This window comes from Ascaphus truei, chromosome 4 (genome assembly GCF_040206685.1).
Source record: "Ascaphus truei isolate aAscTru1 chromosome 4, aAscTru1.hap1, whole genome shotgun sequence".
Lineage (NCBI taxonomy): Eukaryota > Metazoa > Chordata > Amphibia > Anura > Ascaphidae > Ascaphus > Ascaphus truei.
In genome coordinates this window covers 46,895,459-46,918,840 of record NC_134486.1, presented here as the reverse complement: position 1 = coordinate 46,918,840, position 23,382 = coordinate 46,895,459, and the positions used below count along the sequence as shown (strand labels likewise).

The following is a 23,382-nucleotide window of genomic DNA, read 5'->3' as shown; positions in this document are numbered from 1 at the left end:
TCCCCTGCGGCCCGGCCGGCATGAAGGAGGGATAATGGGGAGGGATAAGCGGAGGGATGGTGGGGAGTGATAATCGCGGCGCCCCTCTAGGCAAACCACGGCGCACAAGGGCGCCGCGTCGCACAGATTGGGGACCACTGGGCTGGGCCGCAAATATGTTCGTTGTGGGCCGCATGCGGCCCGCGGGCCGCGAGTTTGACATGCTTGCACTAAGGTAATGAGCAGGAATGGATGGGAAGGGCAGTGCTCTGCCAAGGAAGCAGGAGGAGGCTCACGGTAGCATAAAAAACACTTTAATGTGTAAAAGGATCAAACATAGCCCCCCACAGCAGCAGCAGGTAACACACCTACGCGTTTCAGGCTATAAGCCCTTTACTAATGTAATGAAGCTGTTTTTATTTACATTTTAATAACAGTATACTGTAGCAGGGGGTCTCTGGAGCTGAACCGTATTAATTTCAGCCCTGGGGACCCCCTGCTTCCTGAGTTACAGGCCCTGGTATGGGATGTTTGGTATCCCCCTGCAATGTTTAAATCTCCCACATCACGTGACCGGGACATTTAAATGCATAGGTGATACCGGGGCCTATATCTCGGGAAGCAGAGGGTGCCCGGGGCTGAAATCAGTGCGGTTCAGCTCCGGGACCCTCTGCTACAGTACACTGTTATTAAAATGTAAATAAAAGCACTGGGATCGCCTGTGAGAGCTCTGCATGGTGATGCGGCTTTCTATGAAGCTCTTATAGACTGCAGGCAGATCGTACAGGGGAGAACTTTAAGAGAGGCTGAGATACCATCGCTGCTGTCCCGTACGGTATTGGCATTTTCCTACCTCACGGTTTGAGACTCGTGGAAATGGTTTCTGATTGTTTCTGAATACCGTGATAACACAAATACCAAACCATTCGGTGGGTCATGCTACACCGTTAGAGATAGCAGCAATTTTATCAAAGCTACCTGAATAGGCCCCTATGAAAGAAAAGCACCCAAATCGATGTCTATATGTGGTGACAGGATTTTTAGCTGGCTAATCCAAAAGGTCTCTTGTTGGGAGATGTTATGTATGTATTTAATGTATGTTATGTATGTTATACCGCTTCTATATTGAACTGGGGGACTAATGTCAATTTGATGGCAAACAGATTTTCTTACATAGCCCCATTGAGTTCAAAATAATGATAAAGTAATAGAGACCTCATCAGCCCAATCAAGCAGAAATGTCTTAAACAGTTTATTTGCAGTGATGTTGTTCATGTATCATTTAGTGGAGTACGAAGCGTTGAAAGCCTCATGCTACCTTCAGCAGTCAGAACTAAAAACTGACCAATTAATATTGATCACTTTGGTTTTTTAACATTTAAAAAATATTAAACTATAGAAACTGTGAACTTTGAAAAATACATTTAAAAAATAATAATACGAGGTGTTACTGATTTCCATGACCCAACATTGTGCGTAGTCTGAACCCGTACATGCTGTGCTCTCTTGTTGGTTGTCCCATAGTGCTGATTGGGCACTAACACAAAGAAACACATTTACTTGGAGTTTGTGTGTGCTAGTGCCCGATCGGCTCTATCACATTTGATATAAATGAATAACCACATTTTAATCTGTGTGTGCGCGTCCCTCCCTGTGTGCGCGTCACTCTCTGTGTGCGCGTCCCTCTCTGTGTGTGTGTGTCCTTACCTGTATGTGCGTCCCTCTCTGTGTGTGTGTCCCTACCTGTATGCGCGTCCCTCTCTGTGTGCGCGTCCCTCCCTGTGTGCGCGTCCCTCCCTGTGTGCGCGCCCCTCTCTGTGTGCGCGCCCCTCTCTGTGTGCGCGTCCCTCTCGGTGTGCGAGTCCCTCCCTGTGTGCGCGTCTTTCCCTGTGTGCGCATCCCTCCCTGTGTGCGCGTCCCTCCCTGTGTGTGCGTCTCTCCCTGTGTGCGCGTCCCTCTCTGTGTGCGCGTCCCTCTCTGTGTGCGCGTCCCTCTCTGTGTGCGCGTCCCTCCCTGTGTGCGCGTCCCTCCCTGTGTGCGCGTCTCTCCCTGTGTGCGCGTCTCTCCCTGTGTGCGCGTCTCTCCCTGTGTGCGCGTCCCTCTCTGTGTGCGTGTCCCTCTCTGTGTGCGCATCCCTCTCTGTGTGCGCGTCCCTCTCTGTGTGTGCGTGTCCCATCCCTCTGTGTACGCGTCCCTCTCTGTGTACGCGTTTCTCTCTGTGTACGCGTCCCTCTCTGTGTACGCGTCCCTCTCTGTGTACGCGTCCCTCTCTGTGTACGCGTCCCTCCCTGTGTGCGCGTCCCTCCCTGTGTGCGCGTCCCTCTCTGTGTGCGCGTCCCTCTCTGTGTGCGCGTCCCTCTCTGTGTGCGTCCCTCTCTTTGTGCGCGTCCCTCTCTTTATGCACGTCCCTCTCTGTGTGTGCGCGTCCCTCTCTGTGTGCGCGTCCCTCTCTGTGTGCGCGTCCCTCTTTGTGTGCGCGTCCCTCTCTGTGTGCGCATCCCTCTCTGTGTGCACATCCCTCTCTGTGTGCGCGTCCCTCTCTGTGTGTGCGCGTCCCTCTCTGTGTGTGCGCATCCCTCTCTGTGTGTGCGCATCCCTGTCTGTGTGTGCGCGTCACTCCCTCTGTGCGCGTCACTCCCTGTGTGCACGCGTCACTCCCTGTGTGCGCGTCCCTCTCTGTGTGCGCGTCCCTCTCTGTGTGCGCGTCCCTCTCTGTGTGCGCGTCACTCTCTGTGTGCACGTCACTCTCTGTGTGTGCGCGTCACTCCCTCTGTGCGCGTCACTACCTGTGTGCGCGCGTCACTCCCTGTGTGCGCGTCCCTCTCTGTGTGCGCGTCCCTCTCTGTGTGCGCGTCACTCTCTGTGTGTGCGTCACTCCCTGTGTGCGCGTCCCTCTCTGTGTGCGCGTCCCTCTCTGTGTGCGCGTCCCTCTCTGTGTGCGCGTCACTCTCTGTGTGCGCGTCACTCTCTGTGTGCGCGTCACTCTCTGTGTGTGCGCGTCACTCCCTCTGTGCGCGTCCCTCTCTGTGTGCGCGTCCCTCTCTGTGTGCGCGTCACTCTCTGTGTGCGCGTCACTCTCTGTGTGTGCGCGTCACTCCCTCTGTGTGCGTCACTACCTGTGTGCGCGCGTCACTCCCTGTGTGCGCGTCCCTCTCTGTGTGCACGTCCCTCTCTGTGTGCGCGTCCCTCTCTGTGTGCGCGTCCCTCTCTGTGTGCGCGTCACTCCCTGTGTGCGCGTCCCTCTCTGTGTGCGCGTCCCTCTCTGTGTGCGCGTCCCTCTCTGTGTGCGCGTCCCTCTCTGTGTGCGCGCGTCACTCCCTGTGTGCGCGTCACTCTCTGTGTGCGCGTCCCTCTCTGTGTGCGCGTCCCTCTCTGTGTGCGCGTCCCTCTCTGTGTGCGCGTCCCTCTCTGTGTGCGCGTCACTCTCTGTGTGTGCGTCACTACCTGTGTGTGCGTCCCTCTCTGTGTGCGCGTCACTCTCTGTGTGCGCGTCACTCTCTGTGTGCGCGTCACTCTCTGTGTGTGCGTCCCTCTCTGTGTGCGCGTCCCTCTCTGTGTGCGCGTCACTCCCTGTGTGCGCGTCACTCCCTGTGTGCGCGTCCCTCTCTGTGTGCGCGTCCCTCTCTGTGTGCGCGTCCCTCTCTGTGTGCGCGTCCCTCTCTGTGTGCGCGTCACTCTCTGTGTGTGCGTACTTCTGTGTTCTGGCGTTTAAGACCGGATCAGTGACAATTCTCCCTTTTAATACTTAAAAAATGAATCTCTTTTCTAATAGGGAAATAAAAAGGCAATTGAAGTGTTCCATTGACATCATAATTAAGCCAAACTACTTGAACTCTACTAGTAATCTGTTTGAATGCATTTTTTTTCATAAAGTAGCTGTCTTTAGGATAGTCTTTAATATTCTGATTGAAGACAGAAATTCTGATTTAAATAGGTCTCTTTGTGACTTATTCATAGAGTCCCACGAGTATGAAATGGTTTCAAAGTAAGTCATTCAGAAAGTTAAAAAGTAAGTCACTCAGAAAGTTAAAGTGTATTAAAAGTTTAAAAAAAAATAGTATTTTAGTGGACTCTGCTGTATAGATGCAAACTGTATGTAACATTTCTAAAACCAATGTCCCTATTCCATATAAGCCCAGATCCACCAAGCTCTGTTACGTCACTTAAGTGTTAGCCAACAGTAACTTAAAGTCTCATTAAGACTAATGGTGTATCTGTAAAGCACAATAATATACCATTAAGCCATGGTGTCTCCCATAAAGAGCACAGTGTTAACTATAATGGACATGCAAATGATATGCAAATGATATGCATTGTCGCATGTTCACAAAAGTCTGCTACAGGTAACTCGGGGACTTAACGTTATTTAAGTGATACAGATGCAGCGAGACTTACTTTCCCCGGAGCCACGGCTGAATAAGCTTAAAGCCACGGCTCCGGAGATAGTACTGCCTCGGTCGTGCTTCTGGGGGTAAATGCTTCCGGATTGGACCCCCCCTCCCTCCCCACTGCGATAATCCTCCGGCATTACTGCTGAAAACAGTAAATCTTGCAACATCTGCACCTATACTTGCCTTTTCTCCTATCCGGTCACTGGAATAGGACTTGTGCAGTTTCTGAATGGATGTGACACCACTGTTAGGCCTCATTAAGATAGCATAGCATGTTATTTCGGCATTATTCCCCTCTCCTCCCTCTCTCCACTTCAGCAAAGCCCTATTTCAGAGCCTGGATAGGAGTACAGTAATACCAAGGCCGGCATAACATCACGTTATCGGAAGATAGTGCAACCGTACAGTATGCTACAGTCATGTGACATGAAGCCTATGCTAATGAGACATTGTTCTCACGTTGTTTCTGTATTAGCTTTGAGGTTACAATGTTAACTCAGGGAACATGAAGTCCATTCCTGTTTTACAGTAGGTAACGTCACGTTATTAGTCCTGATTTAACAGAACTTTGTCGATCTAGCCCATAGTGAGAAGTGTGGCCCGTCCATCTGTTGGATGTTTAAAGGAAATTGACGTGATTGGTGGATTCTGAACAGTCTCTCATACTGACAAAAAGAGGAGAATGACATTTGACCGGCAGTATTAAAGAGATTAGATGATTGCAGCTTCCAGTATCCAAATATCAAGTTATTGTGACTCATTTTCACCTTCATAATGCCAACCACCAAGGTTACGCCGATGAATCTAAAAAAGCTGTTGAATTGGTTGTTGGTTTTGTACTTCCTTAACACAGGCTTGAAGCTACCAGCTCGTTAACCCATGAGTGCTGCAGATATAAGGGAAATCACTTGAAAAAATAATGACCTAAAAAGTATGAGTTGTGGGTGTTGGCCACAATGGTATAGGTGCACTGCAGGGCTCCAGCATTATAAATCAACTAAAAGACAAGTTCTGTACTTGTGCAATGAACATGTAATTTCTCAAGTGCCTACTCCGTGCTCATTTTATCTTGTACATAATAGGCATCATGCAAATAGTTTTTCTAGACATGCATTTACCAGAATGTTATTTAAAATAAAACATTCAGTAGGTATCACCGTTTCGTGAATTAAGTGACAACACAAAAATCATCTGAACTTATGTCTAGTGGGTATAAAAATTGGTGCCTGGTCAAATTCTCTTGGCGTTATGCTAAACGTTTGGGTGCATGCTCTAAAAACAATCATAAAAGATAATTGCGTTGCTTAATCTGTTATTTTTAATGCAGCTGTAAGATACTAATAATTCTATTCTTCTCCAAAAATACTTTATCACATTTTTCCTAACAATGCATTATAGAAAAAAAAATATATGTATATACAGAGCTTTTATAACCTCACAGTTGCCTTCGTCATGTGAATGGAGACAGAGAACTAAGAGGTTTTGAAACCTTTGAGGATAGTATTCATTATAAAATAACTATCTTGTTGGGCCTCTAAAAGGCATCACAAACATCTTCCCATCTCCAATGCCAATACTAAAACTTGCACTCCAGTCTTGACTGTAGAAATAACATTTAAAGCTGCAGTTCAGGTTCCCGTTTTTTTTTTTTTTTAGTTTTTTTTTTTAACTTCAATAATTTCATGTGGGCAATCTCTACTTACCTAAAAAACTGCATAGCTGCAGGTCAATTCGTTCTCTGTCTATTGATCGGCAAAGTTTGGCGACATCTTTAAATATGGGAATGTAAATCGTTGCTATAGGAACAAGCATGCTTGTTAAAATAGAATACAAGAAAATGAGTCTTTTCAAAGTTGTTGTTTTTTTAAAACAGAAAATGCTAAAAGTATTTTTTCTTACTACAGAACTGATTAAAAAAAACACACATGCAGGATATTGCATGAACTGCAGCTTTAAACACTTGTTTGACAAGTGTTTAAATAGTCTTCATATAGTAAACTGTTTAACCATATGTGGTGTATGTGGTTACTATATGTGGGTCCTGTGTCAGGGGTTATTCTAGACTCTAGGATTCTGCACAGGTGGAGGCGCTGTTATATTGTGAGTATCGTTCCAAGATACACCCCAGGTTCCCATCAGCGGAGGCTCAGGCCTCCTGTGAGCCTGACAGGTATTGCACCACACTTGGTAATGCATGTAGATTTCCCCACATGGTCCCTATCTGCGATTGGGGGGTGGGGTGGGGGGGGAAGTGTGTTATATATAGTAAACTGTCATTTTTGGTGTCTGTATGTACAGTATATTTGCATTTACAGTATGTACTTAAATAGTATTCCCGAATCCCCACCCTTAAAGCTACCAGAATATATACGCATATTATTTGTAAAGAAATGCTATAGCCGAATAGGAGAACTACTGTAGAAGCAGCGACCAACACATTCACAGGTGAAAATAAATATACGGCTCCCTGAATTTGGCATGGCTGAATTTACTCCAGTCCACCACAAAGTAGTTTTCTATGCAGATTTATCAATGCGATTTTCTCAACATGAGCTTCTGAGATATACTGTATGCCTAAATATGACCAAAGAGAGACTTAGAAGCCATTTTAACTCGGATCTTTGGCAGTTTCTGACAGTTCCAAACAACCCATGAGCTGGGGAAACAATTATAGAGGTAAAATCAGACATACTCTACAGCATGGGGAGGAAATCTTAATAAAATAAATGTACAGGGGGAACTGCACCTTTAAGGCCGCATTTATAGTGCCGGCGACGCGTCCGATGACCTGTTGCCACTGGCGAAAGTTGCACTTAGGTTTGGAGCGACATCGCTGACGACAAGGCCAGTGACGTCACGAAGGGGGGCGGACAGAGTGCAGTAGGCGCTCTGTGATTGGTGTAGACACAGGCACACGTGGCGACTGTCTCTCCCAAAATCAAATTTGAATGGCTTCAAAAAAATTTGCAGCTCCGTCGCCATCGCACTTACTATAAGCGCATGCGAAAGATCCAAGGTTTTTTGTTTTAGCGCGAGGATGCGTCGCCGGCACAATAAGCGCAGCCTTAGGGTGATTGCATTTTTCAGAAGCCAATTAAATCAATAAGCTGTTCTGAAAAAACCACTTGTTTTCTCTCTGTCTGCTACAGAATGTGTGTGGCCTGCAACTTGCGTAGTAATGCTTATTAAATGCTGGGAAGTGGAAACCGTCTCATAATAGTTTGTCTTCTGCTGAAGTCACTAAGGGCAAAATAAGGCAGTTTGTATGCCCGTTGGCTCGGTTTGCCTGCAAATGTATTGGCTTATTCTGCACGGGGAAAGTATTGCACACATTCTAGTGCCTACAGACTGCTGTCTCTGACTAGCACCGTATATTTCAAACAATTTGAAATCCCTTCCTGACTTTAGGGGTCTGGAAATGTAACAATTCTCTTGTAACATAAGTTAGCCGTTCAAATGTACAGCACTGTATCATCTTTACCTTAGAGTTTTTTTCGTTGGTTTTATGAGAACACAATCTTTTTACTGCCATTGCGTATCCTCCCCCGTAATTAATACAATGTTGACTAAGCGTGAAAGAAATTGGCAGTTTATGACTGAACCAAATATAATATGACCCTATATCTGAGTCTTCCAGTGTTAAAGATTTCAAACCAGGGTTACGCACAGCAAAGCTGAAAGTGAATTCTTGTTGCACAAACTATAAACAATTATAATATTAACAGAAATGTAGCCAACATCTGGTGTCCATTTATTTATTTTTTAATCACTTTGCTAAAAGTATTTACACAAACTAAAAACCGAAACAAACTATTGATTGGGGCATTATTAAAACTCAAAAATACATTCAATACAGTATAAAGTCCTGCTTTGTCTTTCCAGAATCGGAATTTGTCCCCAATGATGTATCGTCGAATTCATGCTGCTCTAGCTTCTGTTTCCACTGCCTTGTTGATTTTAACCAACCTCATATTCCTGGGAGGAGAACAAGTTGGAAAAATCTACTGGAACAGGCTGCTGGTGCAAGGTAAGTCTCCTGGAATACAACTTTCTTCGAGCTTCTGTGCATTAAAACATGTTGAAGTAGACTTTTTGGCGACCTGTCAGGCACTTGAAAATAAAAATGTGAAGAGGTAACAATAACAAAGACATAGACACATATTTACAAGACTGAAAGCAATACCGGGCCACTCGCCGCTGTTAGGCCGCACTTATAGTGCCGGCGACGCGACGTCACCGAAAACAAATGCATTGTCGCCGTCGCGTGCGCTTATAGTAAGCGCGACAGCGACAGGGCGACGCGATTTTTTGAAGCCGGGAATATTTGATTTTTCAGGGGCTGTCGCCTCATGTGACAGCCCCTGAACCAATCAATGGCCTGCTCGCCTGCGACGCTGCCGCAAAGCGAAATACAACTTTCGCTAGCGGCGACAGGTGACGTCACGCGTTGTCGCGGTCGCGGGCACTATACGCGCGGCCTTAGGCTGCGCTTATACAGACAGCGACGCAATTGATGACGTCACCCGTCGCCGCCAGCGAAAGTTTTATTTCAGATTCTGGAGACGTCGCTAGCTGCAAGGCCAGTGACGTCAGCAAGGGGGAAGGCAGACAGGTGGAGAAGCTCCCTGATCCAGTCACATGTGGAGACCGTCTCTCCAAAAATCAAATTCTACTGACTACCAGAATTTTGGTAGCACTGTCGCTCCGTCGTGCCGTTGCGTCCACTATAAGCGCCGGCGACAACGCATTTGTTTTGACGCGACATCGCGTTGCCGGCACTATAAGCGTTCAGGTTTGCTGCAACAGCCGTGGCTACCAGGCTCAGTTCCCTGTGCTTGCAGGGCGCGGGCATTCTCTGTTCATGAGATCTTGAGACTACACAGCCACACTCTGGGATTCACCACTTCTATAGCTTTGGTGTTTATTTATTAGGTATTCAGTGCAGAGTACAAAGTAATACAATGTTTCAGGGGGAACCCCCTCACTTCACTGTCAGAGGGGAAGGGAGGAGTTTCCCTCCCCCACCTCCCCCGCGAAATGTTGTGTTATTTTGTACTCTGCACTGAATATAATATAAAAAGAAGACAAACTAGCACAAAACTTCCAGCGATCGCGACCAAGCCGTCGCGTCGCGCTTACTATAAGTGCACACGACGGCGGCAATGCACTTGTTTTGACGCGACATGGCATCGCTGTTGCCGGCACTATGAGCGCAGCCTTAGACTTGCGTTCAGCCTCCCTAGTCCTCCCTAGCCTTCAGGACTAGGCATGGGCTGACATCCACTGGCGGCCTATGCATGCCTCGGTACCGCTCGGTACAGAATCCCCCCCACAGTGATGCCAGCAGCTGCACTCACGAACCAGCATCGGGCCTGCTCATCATCCATCTTTGGGTTTAGTGCCAGACAGACATCACCCTCCCCTGGGATGACTGACTGCACACCGCAGCAGCTAGCTGCTGTGTGGCTAGACTCCTGTCAGGAAGTCTGTGGCTATTGGGAGTTGGGCAAACCAGGGTTAGTAAACCTTCTTCTCCCAGACATCCACCACCATCCACTGTTTTGAGACACTCTGCACTGAGTGCCCTCTCCCCAAAACCCAATTTCGTAAGTTATCCACCTGAAAAGCCTCTTGGCAGCCTAAGGTATGTGGATTTTCCCCCTCCCAAACTGTTTTCCAACCTGAAGTACTTCCAATTAGCCCCCTGTACCACTCTCCCGCCATCTGCCATCTTGAGGTACCACCAGCAAGCCTCCATCTTGGGAATCTCCATCATCAGCCTGAAGTACCCCTTTCCCCCAGCTATCATCAGCCTGATGTGCCCTCACCCCCAGCTGTACATAACCTGCCTAACGTACTCCCCTAAGCCATTCACCAGCCTGATGTACCACCCTGCCATCTAGTGGGTTCTGGTTTTTAGGGTAGTGGTAGCGTTAGGGGTTAAGATTAGGGGGTCTTTAAGGTAAGGATTAAGGTTATGGGCTTACCTTGGCGAAGTGGCCGGCAAAGAGATGTACTGGTGCGAAGAGCGTGGCGACTAAAAGCTGGTGCCAATTTGGTCACGGCAAACCGTCTGTGTCCTATTTCACCTCCCAGCGCCATTCCATTTCTGTAAGGCTGTACAACTGCTCATTTCATACTAAAATGTTCATGTTATTTGAACAAGCGTTTAAAGTACTTTCTAAGTGGGGATATATTTTTTGTTTTTATTTAATATTTTGCTTCAAGTTGTGATTGGGACATTAGTTAAGAGGTTCCTGCATGGAGTCAAAAGCTCTGTGGCTGGACAAGGTGGGAGGCTCCTTAAAATTAGGGTTTGTTTTTTTAGAACTCATGTTTTTCTTAGGTTTGCAACTTTCTAAGAGATTGTACAGGAAATAAAAATAACTTTTAACATGGACATCTACAGTACTGTATAAGCTTATGCCTCCTGTATTACACTGTTTCTGTTTAATCCTTTTGGGTGTCATCAGCGTGAAGTTGGTTGCATAGCCAGCAATGTGAACTATAACCAGACATTAAAAAAGTTATGGTGGGTAAAACAAAGTGACGAGAAACCCTCCACCTTACAGTAAATAGAATTACTACTTGCGGTGCATTTGCATGTCTCAGACAGGTCTGCAACCCTGCCTTTCCCCATTATCGCTTAGCATACATCAGTTCCACTGCAGCCAGGGATTCTGGGTAATGAACGGCAAATTAGCACAGTGTGTCACTCTTTACTTCTCATCCATTTTAACATGGACCCCTATAAGCTTATGCTTATGCGAGTCTGTAATAATGTTATGCTACGATCTGGTCTTCTAAATGCTTTTTTTATGGAGGTACTATTAAACCATGTGTTGCATAGTGCATGATTAAACAAAAGGTTTATAAGCAAACTGGAAAGCTGCTTTAATGTAGTTACTGTAATCGCTAATGTTTTTGGAACAGATAGAAATCACTTATGTCAACATCAAATATCCTCATCTTACACATGCACAATATATTTCAGTGTTGTTAGGACTTTTTATTATTTGTTTAATAGTTCCATTGATTTTTTCTTGTGTGTTTAGTGAACAAGCTATCATTCCAAGTGTTAATTAGAGATACAATGGAGCATATAGTGACAACTGAAATCAATTAAGAGTGTATGTACTTAATGTATAGTAAAACATTTGTCACAATTAGTGTTATACTTCATTTCCCTATACACTTATCGTTTAATGCTTTACGTGTAAAATATCTGATTTTTCATTGCTGTGTCCTGAATGGGATTGGTCAAGGTTTCATTCACTATAATGGACCTGTAATTAATAGGAGAATTACTTTTTATGTGTGTAGCCAGGTCCTCCGGTATCACCCCTGCTTACCCTGGTGCTAGTGGGAGCTGCCGGGGCGGCCGCGTCGCCAGGGACCCCCGGAGGTATTCGCTCAGGGCACCGCCATGTTATGCGCGGTTCGCGCATGCGTAGTAGTGCAATAGTTGCGGCGGCTCCTAGAGATGTGTTGCACAGGTGCAAGACAAAGTGTGCAAACGGCTGGCCAATAGAGAAGAGGCTCTGAGCTGGGACGACAATTCCCCTGAGCCTCAGTAGGGTTAGAGGGGGCCCAGCAGCCAATAGTGTGTGAGGATCGCTGACAGGCAGGAAAGGGAAGCGTGCAGCAGAGACCACGCTAGCCAGTGTGTCCTGGGAGAGCAAGGGGAGAGGAGGTGTGTATTGCAGGGGGTCGGTGACCCACTGCATAGGCCAGGAATTCCCCCCTAGGCCCCGGTGCAGGCCCTGAGTCACCACCAGATTGTGGTACTGCAGGGGACAGCATACCCTTTACTGATAGTAGCAGACAGGGACACAGTATCTTCCTGCACTGCCTGGTGATCGGTAGTTTGAGATCAAGCTACTGGACGCAAGTAAAGACTCGTGAGAGATCCCCTGTCAGTGAGGAATCAACTGAGAGAGACAACGCTGGATCGGCGGATCCTTTTCGAAGTACAGTTACCGGGTGCTGGAGCGCCCGGAAGGTATTATTATAAGTGCACCAACACCAGTACCTGCAGGCGCTAATCCCGGCATTGGGGGAGGGTTCTTTGGGGACACTGGGGTTGAGTGACCAAGGGACTGGTTCAGTATATTGGACACGGGGTGGGGCACACGCGGTGGTGGGAGAGGGACACTACTCCAGGGTGGAGCGTGGCCAAAGCCACTGGTATAAGGTTACCTATTGAAGGATAATCATATATGGTGTGTATGTACTATATTATAGTAAGGTATATGCTATGCACTGTTGTATATCTGTTTCATATATATATATATATATATATATATATATATATATATATATATATATATATATATATATATATATATATATATATATATATATATATATATATATATATATATATGCTCTACACTCCTGTAGTAAAAGGTTACAGAGTTGTGGATTGTCATTGTTATTCTTGTCCAGGGGCATCTCACTTATTGGGGATCCTGGGCGAGTGGAGGCGCTGCCAGATTAATTATTGTTGCCCCAGGCTCCCAGTTAGTGGAGGCTCAGATCTCGCTGAGCCAGCAGGTATATACAGCATTAGTAGCCTTTCTATGTTAGCAGGAAAGAGGGCTACATGTGGAAGCAGTCTGATAACAGCCCCAGTCATCAAGTGTTGATATAAGTGAAAATACATTATGGAAATACTCATAAGTTGTAACAAAACACGGTGTGCAGTAGCTTAATTGTATTCCAAAGTAGCATTATTTCTTGTGACCATATAATATACAGATGTAGCAGGACTTATTGTGTCCGGCACCAGAGCATCACTGATGTGGAGGGTCTGATCTTGAAGCATGGACCCCCCAGAACGATGTCGTGGCAGCACTATCTTAGCTTTTGCCAGTCCAGCTACATCTGTATCTCCTTTGCAGTAGTGGTTGTGCATTAAGGGCAAGATCCTCAGAAGTCCATTAAATACTGAACGATGCGTTCATTCAGTTAACGTGTTGTTAAATGCTAACACTTCAAAGCTCAGTAACGATGTGTTAATTGCCGTTTTCAGCGGTAACGATCCCTATGCATTATAATAATGGACGTTCTTGTTAATGATATGCAGAAGAGGTGTTCCCTATAAAATACCACTTATCCACAGAGCTCTGTTATAGTTAACTAAGGGATTTAACGTTTCGTTAGTTAGGTCATAGCTAAACTTGCCGTTTCTCACATCCAGACCCTGAAATAGGTCTTTTACAGGGTCTGGATAAGGGTAAGACCACAATTAGGTATGATTTGACTATTGTATTGTTAGGTATGATTTGACTATTGTATTGTTTACCAGGTCTTTTCCTCTCCTTCTTGGAGATGAGGAGGAGCGCAGGTAGGTGTAGCAAAATATGCAAAAAAGAATAAAATATATAGTGCAGATGGTAAACACTGTGCAGATAGATGTAATCTATAGAATAGAACTCACATAGATCGCAGAAAATATCACGTGTCAGAGATCCTTCTCTCTCTGACTGGAGCCCTTTAAATGGTAGCAGGGAAATCCCTCAAGGCACGGATATGTATGGATAAGAAGAAAAGCCACAATAGTGCATACTATTCCAATACTGTATTAATCATACAAATAACACGAGTATATTACACTCACATTCGCCATGTAAAAATCAGGTGGGGGAGAGAACCGCAGCTCGTTATGTGGTGGTGTAGGTGTAGGCAGCTTCACAGCATTCAGGATTCTCTTCCGCGTATGTCACAGCCGTCGCGTCACTTCCGCTATCGCGTCACGGCTGAGGGCGGAAGTTCTCAATGGAAGAGACCTTAGACCGAATTCTGCCAGTCCTTCAGAGCTTGTTCCCTCTCTTCAAACTCTACGCGTTTCGCCAGATGCTTCGTCAGGAGTTATAATTAGATGGGGGATGTCTCCATAATATAATGTGATGAGATGTCACATTATATTATATTATATTATGGAGACATCCCCCATCTAATTATAACTCCTGACGAAGCATCTGGCGAAACGCGTAGAGTTTGAAGAGAGGGAACAAGCTCTGAAGGACTGGCAGAATTCTGTCTAAGGTCTCTTCCATTGAGAACTTCCGCCCTCAGCCGTGACGCGATAGCGGAAGTGACGCGACGGCTGTGACATACGCGGAAGAGAATCCTGAATGCTGTGAAGCTGCCTACACCTACACCACCACATAACGAGCTGCGGTTCTCTCCCCCACCTGATTTTTACATGGCGAATGTGAGTGTAATATACTCGTGTTATTTGTATGATTAATACAGTATTGGAATAGTATGCACTATTGTGGCTTTTCTTCTTATCCATACATATCCGTGCCTTGAGGGATTTCCCTGCTACCATTTAAAGGGCTCCAGTCAGAGAGAGAAGGATCTCTGACACGTGATATTTTCTGCGATCTATGTGAGTTCTATTCTATAGATTACATCTATCTGCACAGTGTTTACCATCTGCACTATATATGTTATTCTTTTTTGCATATTTTGCTACACCTACCTGCGCTCCTCCTCATCTCCAAGAAACAATCTACCCTTCTGGGACCTGGAACTGTCCCATCAGAGGAAGTTGAGCTGCTTTTTACACATATTTATTTTTCACTATTTCACTATTGGTGTTATATTGTGTGTTATCAGTTGTATTCCCAACAACATTATTGGTTCACCAGGGAGCGCCCAATCCACTTCCTCACCCCACTCCTTCACCTTCCCTCACATCCCTTTGTTTTGCATTCTTTTCCTCTCCTGTCTTCTCTTTTTTTGTTAATTAGACAGCCATTCAGAGACCTGATAGAAGTAACGCAACCTTTGGGTAAGACAGACTTAACGCCATGTTATTTGAAGCTAACGCAAGGCAGTGCTACGTTTACATGGCGTTAAGATTAGTCTAATACAATAACTAACAACCGTTGTGTTTACATTTTAGCTTTGAAGATACCCGTTAAACCCAGAGAAACTATCAGACATTAGATATTTAGGTAACATCACGTTAGTAGCCCAGATTTAACGGACGTCTGAGGATCTAGCCCTTAGGGCAGGGGGTTGCAAACTGGGGGACGCGAGACCTTCTGGGGGGGGGGGGGCACGGTGGTTACGTAGGACCCACACTGTTCCCCAAAGCATTTAAATTAAATACCGGGGAAGCATGCGCGAGGCCTGTGTAACTCTCACTTACAGCAGCGGCAGCTCTTATTCGAGCAAAAGCCGCTGGCTGTATGTGGCTGGGAAGCGGGTAGCCGCGGCGCGTGGCGGCGCACTGTGACGTCACAGTCACATGCGTGCCCGTCTTCCCCGTCTTCCCCGGCTTCCCCAGGCTTCCCCGACACCCCTGGAGATGAAATTAAGGTAAGCGGGGGTTCGGGGAAGCAGAGTGGCAGAGCAGAAGGGGTACAGGGGTCCGGAAGGGTGTGTAAATTGCGCGCGATGGAGGAGGGGGGGTTAGTGGGGGAACGCGGCGGCGCGCGTGCATTACTGGCGGCAGCTGGGGCAGATCCCGGCATGCCGCCGGTATTTAGTGCAATAAGATATGTCGCTACTGTACCTGGTCTCAGACGGCTTCTGGCGACGTATTGCCACGTGTTACCTGTGTATCACCATTACCTGTATGCATAATTCTGGGATTCTGAATTATGACATTATAGGGATCCAAGATAGGACCCTGTCCAGTACATAACGTCAATTAGGTTTTAAACTTAGTATATTTCATGTCTGTTGTCTCTCCCTTTGATTAACAAGATATCATTAAACTTTATATTATTATTTATCTTAGTAGAGGTTGAGTGCACATATTAGGGATTCTTTTCTCCTGTATACAGTATGCTCATAGTGCACATTCCCCAGAACACCCCTCTAGTACGTCTTCATAGAGCACATTATTAGTAGAGCGGAGGCCTTCCTCTGTGTTCTAAATGTTGTATCAACATTGGCAGCGCGGCGGCAAATTACATTGTGACGTCAGTAGATGCCGGAGAACAGGTAAGGGGGTGGGAAGTGCAAGTAGGGGGGGAAGAGCAGACAGGGGGGCGCAGACTGAAAAGTTTACACACCCCTGCCTTAGAAGGTTATTTATTAAGCTGTGACAGTGCTGATTGGGCAGATATCACATGAATCTCCCATTGAGTCAGATAGGAGTTTCCGTGCGATAGGCCCCAAGTCGGCACTATCGAATTTTAATGCAATGCACCATGTGAAATAGCACCTCCCGCCATATTTGGATACTGTATGTATCGTAGAGGTTTGCATTTATTTTTCAGCTATTTAAAGCCCATCAATGTCTTTAGTTGTAACTTAAATTCTGATTTTCACTCGAAACAGGACTTAAAATATTGCTCTTACTACTGTACGTGGAAAAATATAGCAATGTAATATAATAAATAACAGGAGAAAAATATATCATTTTAGATAACAGAAGGATTAAACAGACAACACTATACTAGTTCATAATATGGCTATTGCAATCAGTGGCTTCAGACAAAATTGAAACACAAATATACTGTAGTTACTGTAGCTTAATAATAGGATTTAGCTCTTATAAAAGGACATTCATTATGATTTTGGCTGCTCTGCAACTTACTGTAATGACAGATGTAGTGGGTTGGCATTAGCACCCTGGGAATGAACCGTAACATAGTAAGTACTGATTGCAGGTACTTTATGGATATTTTGTAACCTAAAGAAAATGAAGCAATGCAGTATCTTTCCTCTGGCATTTTACTGTTGCTATTAATAATATTTTTCTATAGTTTGGATGTCACTTTTAAAGCTGAAAATCGGATTCAATTGTGTAGTAAAGCATGACTTAATTATAGAGCTTTGTAGTGAAGTGTAACATTTGAGCCAGTGAGTGACATAAATTCAATTAAATAAACCTTCAAAAAAAATGTTGGATTGTATTTTCTTTTTTTCTGTATAGATTATTACATTTGTGTTATACAGAGAAGTCCCAGTGCAAACAATAGTTAAACAGAAGAGTAAATTAACACGTTTCTTCAAATATTTTTAAGACACACGTTATGGATAATTTGAGAGGAATGTCTCAATATAAATAGAATTTGGAATTTTATAAATGAAAAATAAATTACTCCATTTAAACCCCGGCTAACATGATGATAAAGGGGGGAGGAACAGACACAATGTTGCAGAAGTGTACGTGGAATTTTGCATAAAATTTCTGTCAGTAACTATATGCTTTAATTGTATTATTGTATACTGTATCATTCAATAGCTGAGTGCTATTTTCCATTTAACAAGCTTAAATCTAATTGCATCTTTATAGTATTACTAATGGGTGACATTGTATAGTTGCTGTCTTTTCAGGGTGCTTTCCTACTTTGCCAAATCTCCATGTTAAAACAGAAATATAGTCAGTCAGTGTAAAGTAAAAGGAATTGTTATCACTTTAATAAGCAGACAGTGCGACAAGCCGTTTTATATCGTTTTTAAACAAGGATCAAAGGATAGAAGGGCTCATTGGATGAGAAGGACATACCAAATAAGGACAATCAAGTGCAAACAGATACAGAAGGTTATGAGAGTCCTGCATGGGAGAGCTCACAATGCAGAGGGAATAAGGGGCAATGTTGAAACAAAAGGTAAAGTGGCTGCTCGTTGTGGGATAGAGTATGCCTCATGGTGGAGTATGGACCAGCCGCATAGCTGATCCCATTTAGGTTTGTGGGTGTGGGTGTTAGGGTTTTTTAGAATAGAGTTTTGTCCAGCCGCACAGCAGGTCGCAATAGGTTTAGAGGGGGGATTAGATGTTAAGAGTATGTTAGATAGGCTTCCTTGAAAAGGTGAGTTTTTAGGGAGTTTTTAAATGCCTCAATATTGTGTGAAAGTCTGAAGTTGCATGGTAGGGAATTCCAGAGAGAGGGGACAGCAGAGGAGAGGACTTGCAGGTTGAAGTGAGAGGAGGTAATAAGACAGGAGGAGAGGTGGATGTCATGGACAGAATGTTGGGGACATTAAAGGATATATTTGGGGATGAAGGCTTAGATTTAAGGGGGAGCAGCGTTGTTTAGAGCTTTGTAAGTCAGAACTAGGGTTTTACGATATGGGAAGCCAGAGTAGGGATTTTAATCTACCTCACTCACCGCTCCACTTCTGGCACAGCAGAAGTGGAGCGGTGAGTGTGGTAGATGAGTCTGGTAGCTGCGTTTTGGATAGATTGGAGTTGGGACAGGCGGATAAGGGGAATGCCATCTTGGAGAAGGTTGCAGCAGTTAAGGCGGGACAAGATGAGTGAGTGAATTACGATTTTAGTTACGTCATGAGTGAGAAAAGGGCGTATCCTCACAATATTTGGGAGTTGGAGATGGCAGGGCATAGTGAGGGAGTGAATATGACGAATGTGGGAGAGTGAACAATTCAATATGACCCCTAGGAAGCAGGCTTAGAATGTTGATATGATTGTCAATAATACCACAGAGAGGGAGAGTTTTGAGTGCAGGTGTGGCAGTGGAAGGGGGGAAGAGTATTAGTTCTGGTTTGGACATGTTAAGCTTCAGATAACAGTGAGACATCCAGGAGATTGCAGAGAGACAGTAGGTGGATAGATAAGAGAGTGGGAGAGGTCAGTGGAGGAGAATTTGGGTAGAGATATTACTGAAAGCCAAAAGATTGTATTAGCTCACCAAGAGAAGAATTGTACAGTGAGAATAGCAGAGGGCCAATTACAGAGCTTTGCAGAACCCCAACAGGAAGTGAAGAGGTGACACCAGAGAGGGAAATACTGAAAGAGTGGTTGGCTGTGTAGGACATGAACCAGGGGAGTGCTGCATCACGTACTCCTATGGAGTGGAGAGTGTGCAGGAGAAGGGGGTGATCAACAGTGTCGAATGCAGCAGAGAGATCCAGGAGAATTAGTAGGGAGAAGTGACCCTTAGACTTAGCTGTGAGTAGGTCATTTGTCACTTTTGCTAGTGCTGTCTCGGTGGAGTGTAGAGGACAGAAACCAGATTGCAAGAGTCAAGCAGGGAGTTGGAGGAGAGAAAGTGAGCCAGGCAGTTGTATACAAGTCACTGAAGTAGCTTGGAGGCAATGGGGAGAAGTGAGATAAGGGGTTAGTTAGAAGGGGAGAATGGGTCAAGAGAGGGTTTCTTTAGAATTGGCGTGATGAGTCCATGTTAAAGCAAGATGGGAATGTGCCGGAGATGAGAGCATAAAAGGTTAAAAATTATAAAGGGTAAACTATAACAATACAAATATTATAGTTGTCAATATTGATGTTGTTAAAACAATACAATAAAGAATTTCAGAAACCTCAAGAAGGTATGGGTATGCCACAAATAAAACAAAATACCCAATGTATTTCATGATTTCCATCCACTTTGTCTCATGAACTCAGTTATTTACCATATAAAATCAGTATTCAACATGCAGGCTCTTTGTTAATATTTGTATAATTTCAATGAATGTCTACATTTATATATTAGATGCCTTTAACTCCCCTGCTTTGCCCGATTCACTAAGCAGAGTTAAAGCAGTGAAAATTACCCCATGTTAACCAAATCAGGAACGGGCATTATTTTCCCTATGTTAAGTTTTGCATCACTAAGCTAATTGTGTTCAATTTATTAGGTGATGGGGAAGGGAAAGAATATGGTTAATGGGAGTAATTTTTAAATAGCATGTACTATATGTATGCTAATTGTAGCAAGCATACTGTATCTGTGTAAGAAACCACTGTGATATGAACTGAGAACTGTTTCAGAAAGGCTTTGGCTTCAATGTTTTCCTCACTTCCTGCCTGTCTACAGATATTCTTGAGATGTATGCTAATGTAATACTTATTATATGGAGAAGCTACAATTAGGGCGTGGTGGTTTCTTTATGTCGTGTGTTAAGCGGTTTCCGAGTAATGTGTAAATATAGTGCTTTTAGTGATTGTGACATTTTGTAATTTTCTGATATTGCATAAAATCGTTTTGGGTGAATTCAGAATTTTGTGAATCCAGGAGTGGTCTTACAATTTACAACAAATCTCTGAGCAATGCACCTGCTCCACACTCTTTCATTCACTAGCCTAACTGGATCTCTCTGGATAATCTGAAACCCTCTGATTGCTGGCTTTTCTACAGTATATTCAACCAAAAAGAGAAATAAGCAGGATTTGGAGTTGGTTTAATACATAATTTGAATATATTACTGTTAAATTCATATTTACAGCTTTACTACACAATCACTTCTTAATGCATGGCCATTTCATTTGGAAAATGATTGGACACTGAATTGAATTTATGATGTCAGATAAAATATTGCTGACAATTCAGCGGGAGGGGGTGAGAGAGGCTTCCGGATCAGAACTATTGCCCGGAGGGGGGGCGGCAGGGGTCCCGAATGGTTCACCGGGTGTGGTGGGTGTCCGGGTGCCCTAACTATTCACTTGGGGACGGAAGTCAGGAGCCCTAATTGTTGAGTAGGGAGTGGGGGTTCCTGGGATAAATGCCCGTCCAGGGTAGTTGTGACCCCTTCACCGTCTGGCCGAGGACAGTTGTCCCGTTGCTCACCCCATGAGTAACCTTGTGAATGAGGCATGGTAATGAAACTACATATGAAGAGAGAGTGGTTAGAGAGGCTATGTGACATACACAGCATTCTCCTGTGACTGTGTATCCCCAGTGTTATGAATGGCAAATTGTTCATAGTCATTGTAAATAGACCATGGAAATGTGACTGCAGTCATCTGTGTTAACAGAACAGATATGTACAGTATGTTTTCCTGTTGCATTTCTTCTATAAGTACAGTATGGGAAGAGATATAAAGAACACGAGCCCACACATACTATATGCACATGCTAACTAAAGCTTTGGAAATTTTCTGTTAGCCTATTATTGATATCGAGAGCAAAAAAATCTTACTTTCTCTAACAAATCTGTGTATTTTGTGTTTAAATTGAGAAGGAGAAGCTTATGTTCATGTGCAGTATGCGTGCCTAGCCCTATTGTGTGTTTTTACATTTTATTGGATCAAATACAAAATAAACCCAGACCGTATGTCTTCTTATGTGCAGGAAATCATTTGAGACTATAAAAGGTATCTTGCTCAGATGGGATAATTGGCCGAGATGTGAACGCTCTGGTCAAGGAAGCTCGGAAGGGAACAATGGGGATCATGTCTATATATTAAATTGCAATCAACTGGGATAAAGTAACGCTTACCATGTTGAATTGAGATTAAAAAAATATATACATTTCAGCTAAATATTAGGAGTCTTCGTCATAAATAAAGAAAAGTTGGCAAGTGTACTGACGTCTGCGAGATACTTTGATTCTCTCCACACTGCAATGTCCCACTGATTTTATATCATTTTTGTGGCTTTGAGAAATACTTTATATATATATTCCTACAGATTTGCACAGCATGTTAGTGGAAACCCTGCTGATAATGATACACTGTATACACAGCATATCAATCAAACGTAATAATATTTGGATACCAATTAAAAAAAAATTCCATTTCTTATAAAGTACAGTATGTTTCTGTAGGATCAATACACTTTGATTTTCATTGTTATCTTTCCAGAATCTCCCTCTGAGCAATGATGCTATAATCTGTCATGTAAAAATACAATACAAGAAATGATACATTTTGAGAATAAACAGGAGACGTTTTCAGTAGAGCCAGCAGGGGTGAATTCAAACATGTTTCATTGTTTTGAAAGCTTAAAGGTGCAGTCCAGCCCCAAATCAATGTTGAGCTTAAAAACATAATTGAACAGAGTACACAACTACTACCCCAACATTTTAACAAACAAATCTCAAAACCAATCATTGTAATTTTAAAAGTGCAATGCTATGTTGCACATTCCTGCAAAGTCCTGCTAAATCTTCTTGAACCGGTATGGGATAAAGTCCCTCTGAAAATCACTGCTGTCTGGGTAGATACCACATGGCAGATCACGGCAGAATCAGATGGAACTGAAACTCCACTCGGACGTCACGGCCCACTTTGGGAAGTTAGAGGATGAGACAAGAAGGTCACTCTGTGAGTGACGACAGCAACAACAGAACCCCCTCATATAATGGCTGTACTTATATTAAAATGGTTAATAAGGCTATTGATTGAAAAAACTTTAAGAACATTAATGAAAGAAAACAAAAGGCCTCTCCTCTCTCCACAACTAGTCACCTCCATTTACATAGTGGTAATGGTAAGGGCTCTGGAAAGATCAACATATCCAGTAGGTATCCAAACATTGAGAGAAAAATGGGAGTCCCAAGCTCCCTAGCAGCGTCACTTCAAAAGAGTCCAGCAAACATATAAGTGTAAATAATTTCACTTTTGTACTTCTCAGAGACTGTCCCATATGTGGAATTTAACCCCTTGTTTCTCACACATAGATAACACCGTGGTAGAGTATCCCCAATAGCCTCTGTCCCGAGGAATAACTTATATGGGGTATACTCATGTAATGAAACAAACTCACTGTTTGAGTGTGTAAGGGCTCCTGGACGTCAGCGTGCTCCAACCGGGATGAATGTAGATTGCAGGTAGAGAGAGAAATTCTGGCGGTGCATCTGCTCCTGAGAGGAAAAACTGCAGATCGGGACTTCTTACTGGTCAAAAAGCTTTATTTGGCACATAGCAGCCAAAGAAACACTCATACGCGTTTCGCGCGTCACTCCGCGCTTTATCAAAGAGAATACAACATGATACACGGAGCACCTTAAAATACCCACACTTCCCCGCAGTGTAGCCAATAAGGGCAACGTATGCATTAAATATATTCCGCCTACTCAGAGTTGAAACTCCTCCCCCCCAAAGGTGGGGGCCGAGGAGGTATAAGCTTCACATGCAGGGAAGAATGGACAAGCAAACATATAAACAAAACGACTATCATTCTCTTTGATAAAGCGCGGAGTGACGCGCGAAATGCGTAAGAGTGTTTCTTTGGCTGCTATGTGCCAAATAAAGCTTTTTGACCAGTATGAAGTCCCGGTCTGCAGTTTTTCCTCTCAGGAGCAGATGCACCGCCAGAATTTCTTTCTCTACCTGCAATCTATATCCAGTAAGTAGCAA

At 44.3% G+C, this 23,382-nt stretch overlaps 1 protein-coding gene across 6 annotated transcripts in view; it reads left to right on the top strand.

Moving 5' to 3' along the window:
- HHAT (hedgehog acyltransferase) overlaps positions 1 to 23,382 on the top strand; it is a 640,323-nt gene that overhangs the window by 395,146 nt on the left and 221,795 nt on the right. For all 6 annotated transcript variants that reach the window (XM_075595711.1, XM_075595708.1, XM_075595707.1 and 3 more), the window contains one exon: positions 8,253 to 8,397. In XM_075595711.1, the coding sequence (XP_075451826.1) occupies positions 8,253 to 8,397 (145 nt within the window). The remainder of the gene's footprint in view (positions 1 to 8,252; positions 8,398 to 23,382) is intronic.